This window comes from Aquarana catesbeiana, linkage group LG06 (assembly GCF_042186555.1).
Source record: "Aquarana catesbeiana isolate 2022-GZ linkage group LG06, ASM4218655v1, whole genome shotgun sequence".
Taxonomy (NCBI): Eukaryota; Metazoa; Chordata; class Amphibia; order Anura; family Ranidae; genus Aquarana; species Aquarana catesbeiana.
The window spans coordinates 288454685-288467281 of NC_133329.1; the positions used below are offsets into that span (position 1 = coordinate 288454685).

Here is a 12597-nt window from a genome sequence, read left to right on the forward strand (position 1 = left end):
CCTCTCGCATGCAGAACAGATGCTTTAGCGACTCCATGGGATCAGTTTTCACTGATGTATGCATTCCCTTCAGTTCATTTGATACCGCGTCTTCTTCGCAGGATCAAGCAGGAGGGGAAGCAGGTGATTCTGGTAGCCCCGGCGTGGCCCAGAAGATCCTGATGCAGAGATCGTAAGGATAGCAGTAGGGGACCCTTGGTCTCTTCCTCTGCTAAATTTAACGGTTTGGCTATTGAAGGCCATATTCTAAAGAATCGGAAGCTTTCAAGTTCAGTGGTTTCTACCCTGATTAATTCTAGGAAGCCGGCCTCCAGAGTCATTTACTATAGGATCTGGAGGTCTTATGTCTCTTGGTGTGAATCCAAGAGATGGCACCCTCGGAAGTATGTCATGGGTAGAATTCTTGCCTTTCTACAGCTGGAAGTAGAAGTGAAGCTGGCCTTGAGTACTATCAAGGGTCAGATCTCGGCATTATCAGTGTTATTTCAACGACCGCTTGCTTCACATTCTCTAATCTGGACCTTTATACAAGGGGTAATGCGTATAAATCCGCCAGTTAATCTTCTGCTAGAAGAGTATCAGAGATGGCTGCTTTTTCTTGTAAAGAGCCATATTTGATTGTTCACTAGGACAGGGTGGAGTTGGGTCCTCACCCATCTTTTCTACCTAAGGTAGTATCAGAGTTTTATCTGAACCAAGATGTTATCCTGCCTTCATTTTTTTCCAGAAGCTAGTTCTGTGGAGAAGTCATTGCACTCGCTTGATGTAGCGAGAGCAGTCAGAGTCTATCTGAAAGCGACAGCTCAGATACGGAAAACTGATGCTTTGTTTGTGCTGCCAGAAGGTCCCGGGAAGGGGCAGGCAGCATCAAAGTCTACTATTTCTAAGTGGATTTGGCAGGTTATTATCCAGGCTTATGGTTTGAAAAGGAAAATTCCACCTTTTCAAGTGAGAGCGCACTCTACCAGAGCAGTAAGTGCTTCCTGGGTAGTGCATCACCAAGCATCCATGACTCTGATCTGCAAGGCTGCAACTTGGTCTTCGGTCCGTACATTCACACAATTTTATCAGGTGGACGTAAAAGGGCATGAGGATGCTGCCTTTGGGCGCAGTGCGTTGCGGGCAGCGGTATAGGTCCTCATGTCCAGTGGCGGCCTGCTTTTTTTCTGTGTCTTCCTCCTTTCAGATGGCATTGCTTTGGGACATCCCACATAGTGATTACTATGGCTGCTCTGTGTCCCGTGATGTACGATAAAGAAAATAGGATTTATATAACAGCTTACCTGTAAAATCCTTTTCTTGGAGTACATCATCTGACATAGAGGTCCCTCCCCTCTTTTGGGATATGTGTATATTGCTTTGCTACAAAAACTGAGGTACTCCCTGTGTGGGAGGGGTTATATAGGGAGGGACTTCATGTCTTGGGTGTGCCAGTTTCCATCACCTGAAGGTGGCCTATAATCCACATAGTAATTACTATGGCTGCTCCGTGTCCCGTGATGTACTCCAAGAAAAGGATTTTACAGGTAAGCTGTTATAAAAATCCTATTTTTAGAGATGAGATTTGGACCTATCTGTTGGAGAGAGAGATGAAGAAATTACCAGTTAATCGTGTCAAAAGCCTTCTCGGCACCACAGGCCAAGAGGCAGGCTGGGACACGGTGTTGAGGAGTGTAGGAGACAAGATTGAGGGTTTAGGACCCTCAATCTTTGGAAGCCTGGTTATCTCGGGCTTCACGGTCCAGGATGAAGCCAACTTGGTCACCATGTTTAAGGCTGGTAAGAGTGGAGCTATACGGTTTGCAATGATTTTGGAAAATAACTTGAGAATCACATTTATTAGTGATATGGGTCTGTAGTTCCCACATGAGGAATGCTCTTTCCCTAGCTTGGGTATTACCGCAATTTGTGCTTGCAACATTAGAGGGGAAAGAGCATGCGAGTCATCTATCGCCTCAAAGGCTTGCGCCATAATTGGGGCTAAAAGAGAAGTGAAAGTTTTATAGACTCGTGGTGAAAACCCATTGGGGCCAGGGCTCTTTCCGTTCTTAAGGCCTTTGATAACCTGCAAAAATTCTGTTGGTTGGACCAGGGATTCTAGGTCTCCTAGACAGTAGGCAAGGCCTGAATATAAATGGACATTTCAGATGTGGCCAGATTAGAAGGATTCAATGGGGTAGGTAAATTGTATAAAGAGGAGTAAAACTGTCTAAGTTTATCTACGATTTTGGAACGGTTATATTTTTTAGTGTTAGAGAAAGGGAGTGGGTAGGAGATGGTCTCTTTGTATTGTCTAGGGTGTAGAATACGAGCTAAATGCTTACCACATTTGTTAGCTTGCATGTAATAGAGAAATCTCCCCTTATCCTGTGCAATTCAAGAGCGGCCAGCAAAAAGGTGGAGAAGATCTTTACATGCATTAGAGAGGTCTACTAAAGTGGTTGGGGCCAATGTACGTTTGTGTGTAGTTTTCAGGGTAGAAATAAGGGCGAGAGGGTGCTTGATATCAGCCGTGCGCGCCAGTTTTATCCTGGACCCATGTTGAATGAAAATGCCCCTAAGAACACATTTCAATGCTTCCCATTTAGTCATGGGATGCGTTTTGGTCTGCAGCGTGATTCTGAGCAAAGTCCCTAAGGGCCTGAGATATTGCTTGTGTACATGTTATATTGGTCAGAAGATTATCATTTAAACGCTACGTCCGGTCGCGGTTATTTATAGGCAGCCAACCTAAAGATAGATGCACCGGTACATGGTCGGGCCATAACCGGAGGCCTATCGAGGGAGATGGATCAGAATCTAACAGGGATTGAGAGATTAGCAGACAATCCAACCTGCTATAAGAGTCATGGGCAGCTGAAAAGAATGTATACTCTCTCTCTGTGGGGTGCAGCACCCGCCATACATCTGTCAGGTGGAGTTGGGAAATAAGAGCTTGAATTTTGGTCACACTGTTAGGGGTGATAGATGACTTACCCGAAGAGGAGTCCAGTCTGGGAATCAATGTGACATTCAGGTCTCTGCCCAGGATTAAATTAGTGGTGCCAAATGATTCAAGACGAGTTGTCACGGAGGAGAGGAACTGCAGCTGCTCCTGATTGGGAGAATAAACATTAGCGACTGTGATTACAGTTTGCATATATTTCAGTTTTTATTGCACAACATTTAGACAAGCCTGTGAAATACTGGGAGAGTATAGACTGGTCAGATGAGACCAAAATTTAACTCTTTGGATACCATAATACACACCATGTGTGGAGTTCAAATGGCACTGCACATCACCCCAAAAACACCATACCAACAGAAGTTTGAAGGTGGGAACATCAGGGTGTGGGGCTGTTTTTCAGGATACGGTACTGACAAACTTCATATCCTTGAAGGAAGAATGAATGGAAAAAATGTACCAAGACATTCTTGATAAAAATCTGCTGCCATCTACCAGGATGTTGAAGATAAATTGAGGGTGGGCATTTCAGCAAGAAAATTATCCCAAACACAAAGCCAAGGAAACTCTCAATTGGTTTTAAAGAGAGAAAATAAAGCTTCTAGAATGGCCCAGCCAATCACCTGAATTGAATCCAGTAGAAAATCTATGAAAAGAATTAAAGTGTTACTAAACCAAGGGCCCTGTATTCACTATATCTGGTCTCCCACAGTACACAGAACATAGAAATGCAATTATTTTAGTAAATATAAACTGCTAAATACCTTCACTCATCAGCAGTTAGAGCATTCACATGACTTCTATCATTGTCCAGCCAAGCACTGGTTAAAGCTTGTAGGAGGAGTTTTCTGACTGACCTATGAGACTGCAAGACCCCTGACCTTCTGCTTGGACAGTGCTGATTGGCCCTGTCCTCCCATGAGAAAAAAAAAAACTCTCTAGCAGTACACACCAAATTGAGCATGTGCAGCCTGACTCCATAGACTGAGGTGTTATCAAGAAATTATTAGAAGTCATCAGAAGGAGGGGAGGATCAGAGAAGACAGGATCAAACAGCCTTTTTACACAAGGCAGAGGATTATCCCCTTGGGTTCCACAGTGAGTATAACGAGCATGCTTTACTGCATTAACAGACTGATTTTACTGTTGTGGGGTTAGTAACATTTTAAAGATCAGAGTTAATAGAAGAAGCCCACCTAACCTTCAAGATTTGAAGACTGTGTGGAAGAATGGGACAAAAATCGCACCTGAGCAATGCATGCGACTAGTTTCTCCATACAGGAGGCGTCATAAAGCTGTCATTACCAACAAAGGATTTTGTTACACACTTAATTTCTGAACTTATTTGTTTTTGGTTCCTTTGTATGGATTGCATGAGTGGTTACTGACAATATGGTGAAAATTTCATGTCAATAGAGCCCTTAGCAATATAATTACCTAGAAAAATGGTGACACGTTCAATACTTATTTTACCCTCTGTATATAGATGGATTGAAATGCATTGAGTGAAGAGCAAATTGTGTTTTAGTGGCACTAAACAATAGACACATTTTGTAAGCTGCATCATGACAGAGCTTATGATATTTAGTGTTCGTCCTCTGTTCAACTTGAAGGTTTTGATGCGACTGACAGCACTGTGCAGTGATAGACATTATCACGAGTTATCATTAGGACTGTGAACTCCCATTTTTCATCCACAATGTAGTCATCAAGAGTTAAAAGTGTCCATGGGAAGGCAGTAGGATGTGTGTCCTTTGTGTGAACCCAGGGGAGTATTGCCTTAGATGCATTGAAATGTCAATGCTAATGGAATAAAGATAGTGACTTGAAGGGGAATGTCACCGTTATCTGCTTGGCCATCTGAGCAATTTTTACCATAAAAATGGGAAAGGTTGTCTCCAGAGCAATGAGTAGGAATGACAGCTCTGTATTCAGAAGTGTGATGAATCCATCACCTTGCAGAAGAAACTCTTTCTGATCAAGAGTTTTTTAGGGGCTAGCTTTTACTAGACATGTGTGTATCAAATGACTTAAAGAACCTGTTTTATGTATGTCATGATGCCTTCTGACAGCTAGTCATGTCTAGTTTCATAAAAATTTCATCACAATAAATATTGAAAAAATAAAGTTATATTATAAAGTACTTCAATTACTTATCAACAAATATTTTAGCACTTGCTAGAAATAGAGAGGTTTTTCACCTTTAGATTGCCTAATACTGTCTTTTACGTGTCTTTTAAATTTCCTTGTCTTTCAATTGTAACTTTTCTATTTTATAGATGTGTTTTATTGCAGTGTTTAATATTGTATCTAGAGCAAATTAATTCTGAGAATAGAAATGTGGATATGACACGAGATCACAAAATTTTGCATGTTTTTGGAAAATTCTAAGTAGGAATCGCCAGTAAACTAAAGTTATCTGAATACAGAAAATCTATTTAATTGAAGAAATTAAATTAATAAGCAAAAACTACCTAATCCTAATAAATCTAACATAGATTGCACAGCTCTGATCATGCGAACTGGTGGCATGTCTAGTAACAGGATGTGGGTGAAGTGTCATTTTTGAGAGGGCTGAAATTTCAGTGGGTGTGTGGAAAAACTGTGATAATGGTAATATACGAAAAGGACTAATAATATGCATAAAGCAGTAATATTTTACTTGTATAGTCCCAGTGCTAAAGCATTAACATATTTATCATTGGAAGGTTCTTCTGTTAAGCTATGCTATTTGTCTTATATATGCAGGGATATCCTCTTTAGTCAGATGTATGACAAGCTTTGTGAGAACTGTGTAGCTAAAGGAGTATTCTTGGAGTGTTTAGAGCCTTATCTTCTTCGAGACCAACTACCAGGTCTTACTACTCGCGTCATGAAGGATCTGCTGCTCCATTTTCAGGATCGGGGCTTGATGGAAAGTTTGGAGGCTTGTATAGTGCACATGGACATCACCAGCCTTGACATACAGCAGGTATTTCTTACTATGTCCTATATACTGATCACCGCCTTATATTTGACTTAATTTCTCAGTGATTTATTTTCGTCTTGCACGTTTTTATACCATCCAGCATTTATAGATCAATGAAAAGGTGTACAATATTATTGTATTTTTAACTGATGTGTTTTAATATTCCAGTTTCTTTAACAAATTAATGAAAGGTCAAGAGTACATTATGGATAACAAACAATAAGACGCTTGGTCAAAAGTCCATACAGATCCATATTCAAAAAGACAAGATTGTAATTTCTGCCCCTTTCTTTGAGTTAAATCGTATATCTCTTAGATTGTAAGCTCTAAGGAGCAGGGCCCTCTGATTCCTACTGTATCAAATTGTATTGTATTTGTACTGTTTACCCTCAAGTTGTAAAGCGCTACGTAAACTGTTGGCGCTATATAAATACTGTATAATAATAATAATATCACTAAGGCAAATACAAATGAAGGTGCACAACGGCATGCATAGTATGTAAAACTTAGACTTGAGCATAGTATGTCTAGATAAAGAACTAAGAATTAAGGAGAAAAGAAGGAAAGAAATACACAGTGAACTGACAGAATACCAGCAAGACAAGGGATAAGTGGAAGGGAAGGGAAAAAAAAAGCAAAGTCTCAAAACCACAGTGCCCCATCCTCGCATGAAATGATTTTTAGTCTAAGAAGTCAACAGATGGACACACATGGTTGCCAGGACCTCCACATATACAGTAAAGCATGTTAGCCTGTTAAGAGCAAGCTCTGAAACTGTGTGGGGGATATGTCAGTACATTCTTAGACAAATGAGCTAGGTGTAGTACCAGCCTAGAAACAGTTTGTATTAATTCTCCAGGGTGAGAATGTTTGTTGAGCTGTTAGCTATTGCGAGCTTAAGGTCTGTGCAGTTTTCCACACGCCCATGGTGGGACCAAGCTGCACCAAATACTTGAGCTAAAACAGGGCATCTTCATGCATAAAGGTTTAATTTAAACTCACAGTATCTCACAAAAGTGAGTACACCCCTCACATTTTTGTAAATATTTTATTATATCTTTTCATGTGACAGCACTGAAGAAATGACACTTTGCTACATTGTAAAGTAGCGAGTGTACAGCTTGTATAACAGTGTAAATGTGCTGCCCCTTCAAAAAAACTCAACACACATTCATTCATGTCTAAACCGCTGGCAACAAAAGTGAGTATACCCCTAAGTGAAAATGTCCAAATTGGGCCCAATTATCCATTTTCTCTCCCTGGTGTCATGTGACTCAGTGTTTCAAGGTCTCAGGTGTGAATGGGAAGCAGGTGTGTTAAAATTGGTGTTATCGCTCTCACCCTCTCATACTGGTCCCTGGATGTCAACATGGCACCTCATGCAAAGAACTCTCTCTGAGGATCTGAAAAAAAGAATTTTTGCTCTACATAAAGATGCTCTATAAGAAGATTTCCAAGACCCTGAAACTGAGCTGCAGCACAGTGGCCAAGACCATACAGCGGTTTAACAAGACAGGTTCCACTCAAAACAGGCCTCGCCATGGTCGACCAAAGAAGTTGAGTGCACATGCTCAGCATCATATCCAGAGGATGTCTTTGGGAAATAGACCTTTGAGTGCTGCCAGCATTGCTGCAGAGGTTTAAGGGGTGGGGGGTCAGACTGTCAGTGCTCAAACCATATGCCGCACACTGCATCAAATTGGTCTGCATGGCTGTCATCCCAGAAGGAAGCCTCTTCAAAAGATGATGCACAAGAAAGCCCGCAAACAGTTTGCTGAAGAAAAGCAGACTAAGGACATGGATTATTGTGGTCTGATGAGACCATGATAAACTTATTTGGTTCAGATGGTGTCAAGCATGTGTGGCGGCAACCAGGTGGGGAGTACAAAGACAATTGTGTTTTCCGAGTGTCATGGTCTGGGGCTGCATGAGTGCTGCCGGCACTGGGGACCTACAGTTTATTGAGGGAACCATAAATGCCAACATGTACTGTGAGATACTGAAGCAGAGCATGATCCCCTCCCTTTAGAGACTGGGCCGCAGGGCAGTATTCATACATAACGACCCCAAACACACCTCCAAAACGACCACTGCCTTGCTAAAGAAGCTGGGGGTAAAGGTGATAGACTGGCCAAGCATGTCTCCAGACGGAAACCCTATTGAGCATCTGGGGGGCATCCTCAAATGGAAGGTGGAGGAGCCGCAAGGTCTCAAACATCCACCAGCTCCATGATGTCATCATGGAGGAGTGGAAGAGGACTCCAATGGCAACCTGTATAGCTCTGGTGAACTCCATGCCCAAGAGGGTTAAGCCAGTGCTGGAAAATAATGGTGGTCACACAAAATATTTACACTTTAGGCCCAGTTTGGACATTTTCACTTAGAGGTGTACTCACTTTTTGTTGCCAGCTGTTTTTAGACATCAATGGCTATGTGCTGAGTTATTTTGAGGGGACAGCAAAATTGTTATACAAGCTGTACACTCACTACTTTACATTGTAGCAAAGTGTAATTACTTCAGTGTTGTCACATGAAAAGATATAATAAAATATTTACAAAAATGTTAGGGGTGTACTCACGTTTGTGAGATACTGTATATGGAAAATATCAGGTTGGAAGCAAGGTGGACCAAACCTAAACCTGTTTTCAATGAGGTGAAAGAAAATGGTAGTGCACAACTACTGATCAAAGATTTGACAATGTAAGATTATTGGTAGTGAAAAAGATAATCATTGTGAAGGAAATCTGTATTTGTTATCTTTTGGGACTTTTGGAGTTGGAAAAAAGATTCTGAGGCTCTGGAGCAATGGTAATTAATATGCATCCCAAAAACCATTGGAATACCTTTAGTTAGACTTCATTTAGAATACTGTGTTCAGTTCTGAAGATCTCACTTACAAAAAGATATAGATAAGCTAGAACCCCTAGAATTCATAATGACTGGCGCAGATAGATTTTGTGAAAATGTCTCTTGTATTGTAAAAGTGGTGAAGAGTGCACCAAATTCATGTACCTGTCTAGGTATACTTGAATTTTGGATCATGCTGCGCCACTTTTAGAATGTACAAGAGACACTTTTGCAAAATCTGTCTGTCTCTCTGTACGCCAAAAGAGAGTTGGTTTTAATTAGCTCCACTTTTACATTTGGCACATTCACTGCAACACAATGTAAAAATGGCACATTTTAGAACTACAGGCAGTCCCCGGGTTACAAACAAGATAGGGACTGTAGGTTTGTTCTTAAGTTGAATCTGTTTGTAAGTCAGAACGGGTAGATTTTAGTGTAGCTCCAGCCAAAAAAAAATCTATTTTTAAGCCTTTTTAATAGCATAGGGAAGGGTTAACACCTTTGTAACATTTGTTTTGCTGTCTCTGCCCCTGTTCAGAAGATTTCACCACACTTTCTGTCCCTGTGACAATTGGATTTTGAAAATTTTGGGTTGTTAGGATAATATGGCCTGGTAATCAAGCATCAGTGGAGACACCTTTTCCCCATAATAACACTTACAGGAGTGAATTTCCTTTCCTAGGGGTAGATTTCCTCTCACTTCCTGTTGTCTCCCTCCTTTTGTAAGTAGGAAAATATTGGGGGGGGGTTGTGACTTTAAATGAGGCACAATTAAGTGCCTCCATCCCGGTAATTGGTGAATACAAAAGGGAAGTTGGGACTTTGAATGAAGCGCTTGGGTAGTGGAGCTAAAATAGTACCATATTTGAATTGCATTATGAAATGTTTATTGATTATAATAAATAACTGACAATAAAAAATGTATTCATTTCATATACAGTAAATAATATATTCATTTCATATATGTATAAGAAGTGTACACATAGCGTGAACATGGTAAAAAATATATACACGTGTAACAGCACATGATTTGATGTTGGAAGTAAAAAGGCATAGTATTACTAGCAGACACATGCCTGATACCGATAGGTGCATCCACATAAATGTGCATTTACTAGATAAGGAAGAATGTATATAATTGAAAAAAACAGATGGTATAAATAAGTATAATTCCATATAGGATGTAGCTGGGGCATCAAAAACAAAGCTCGACGCGTTTTGTGGGTGTTTCCCCCTCATCAGGAGCTGATGTGACCAAAATTCCTATAGAATACATATAGAGATATAATGAACCATATTGTCCATAAAAAGGGTAAAAAATATGTAAATAAATGAACATTTAATATATACAGATGGTTTGACCAAACACACTCACCAACTCAGACAGCAAGTGCGGTGTGCGACGGTGGGCGTAGGGCGGGCCAGAGACATAGCCTCTCCACGGGAGCCGAGGCGGCATAAGTATAGATGCAACATCGGGCAGGGTGAAAGAGAACAAGATGGGGCAGAGTGTATCCATGAGCAGGAGTGTGTTGTGGTGGGAACAAACGTATCTGGGAACAAAATATTATATTAGGTATGTATATAATTTGCAATAGTATTTTGCAAATAATAATAGTCAAATAATGAATAGTGAACTCGGTGAACTCCAAAAGAGATAATATAAATAAAGAGATGAGTGTTTAGGAGATCTATACTTACAAGTGAGAGACATTGAATATAAATGTGGAGTAGCCAAGATAAGAAGTGGTAGCAATTTGTGCAAAAAGGGTTACAGATGAGAAAAAGTGACAAGAAAAAGCAGGGTCACCAAAGAAGTAGACACCTAGATCAAGAAAAAACAGCCGAAACAAAAAGGAAAAAGAGGAAAGAGAAAACAACAACCTACCCAATTGTGGCATCTTGAAGCACCCCCAGCCAAACGTGAAAAGTAGGGCTGGTGTGCAGTCACCCCAGAAAGAGACCAGCTGTGTCAACAGCTAGTTCCAAGTGGGGAATATAAGTATGCCGCCATTCAAAAACATCCACTGTGCTCCTGGGAACGGATGCCAAAAAGGCATTCGGTCAATTGGTCTTTTATGTTCTCAGTCCTACGATATGTGGGTGTAGGGGAGAGGATGGTAGGGTGGATCTCGAGCATATACACAAGGCCGGAGGCACAAATAAAAGCAAATGGAGTTCTATCTGAACCTTTTTCTATATCTAATGGCACCCGCCTATCGGTATCAGGCATGTGTCTGCTAGTAATACTATGCCTTTTTACTTCCAACATCAAATCATGTGCTGTTACACGTGTATATATTTTTTACTATGTTCACGCTATGTGTACACTTCTTATACATATATGAAATGAATATATTTTTTACTGTATATGAAATTAATACTTTTTTTATTGTCTGTTTATTATAACCAATAAACATTTCATAATGCAATTCAAATATGGTACTATTTTAGCTACACTACCCAAGCGCTTCATTCAAAGTCCCAACTTCCGTTTGTAAGTAGTAGTTGTTTGTAAGTCGGATGTTTGTAACTAGGGGACCGCATGTACCTGAGTTTGGTGCACAAGTCGCTGTCAGAACCAAGTGTGTCGCAAATGCTTTATTAATTTGGCACAGTACATTAACGAGGGATTAATGCCAGAAAAGTGATGCAGCAACTTTATTGAATTCCCCCCAATGAGTCCAGAGACAGGCAACAAAAATGGCTAAAGGTCTAATGCCCCGTACACACGGTCGGACTTTGTTCGGACATTCCGACAACAAAATCCTAGGATTTTTTCCGACGGATGTTGGCTCAAACTTGTCTTGCATACACACAGTCACACAAAGTTGTCGGAAAATCCGATCGTTCTAAACGCGGTGACGTAAAACACATACGTCGGGACTATAAACGGGGCAGTGGCCAATAGCTTTCATCTCTTTATTTATTCTGAGCATGCGTGGCACTTTGTCTGTCGGATTTGGGTACACACGATCGGAAATTCCAACAACGGATTTTGTTGTCGGAAAATTTTATATCCTGCTCTCAAACTTTGTGTGTCGGAAAATCCGATGGAAAATGTGTGATGGAGCCTACACACGGTCGGAATTTCCGACAACAAGGTCCTAGCACACATTTTCCGTTGGAAAATCCGACCGTGTGTACGGGGCATTAGGGATAAAACAGGAGAGTCTTGAGGAGCTTAATATGTACCACCTGGAGTAAAGAAGGGAAAGGGGAGACATGATTAAAGCCTTTCAATACTTCAAGGGGATGAATAAGGTTCAGAAGGGCTGTTTTTTTCCATACAAAGCCAAGATCATGAATACGGGGACATGAGCTCAAACTAGCAGGAGGAAAGATGGAAACAAATCATAAAAAGTATTCTTTTACAGAAAGGGTAGTTTATGCTTGGAATAAACTTCCAGCAGAGGTAGTGAGTAAGTTAATTCAAACATGCTTGGGATAAACATAGATCTATACTCAGACAGAAAAGTTAACAAAAAAAAATGTATAAATTAAAAAAAATAGGGCAGAGTCGATGGACCACTTGGTCTTTTTTCTGCCGTCACTTTTCCACGTTTCTATGTTTGTTACCTCCACTGGAAAGAAACAGGGCCTAGAGCAGGGGTCTCAAACTAGTGGCCCTCCAGCTGTTGTAAATATTGATAGTCAGGGTCCCATAAATGGATACCACTGATAGTCAACATTGGGATAAATTTGGAGGCCTCTGAGGTCCAAGAACCCGGAGAACTTTAATTCTGCAAATAGTAAATTGAACTAGCCGCTCCTATTCTCCGCTTCAGGTTTCCAAATATGGTGACCTTACTGACTACTAGCTAAGCATGGGGGAGG

General features: G+C 40.8%; 1 protein-coding gene across 2 annotated transcripts in view; it reads left to right on the plus strand.

The window, feature by feature from the left end:
• VPS8 (VPS8 subunit of CORVET complex) overlaps positions 1-12597 on the plus strand; it is a 388855-nt gene that overhangs the window by 109524 nt on the left and 266734 nt on the right. For both annotated transcript variants that reach the window (XM_073633432.1, XM_073633433.1), the window contains exon 22: positions 5693-5915. In XM_073633432.1, coding sequence (XP_073489533.1) covers positions 5693-5915 — 223 coding nt within the window. The remainder of the gene's footprint in view (positions 1-5692; positions 5916-12597) is intronic.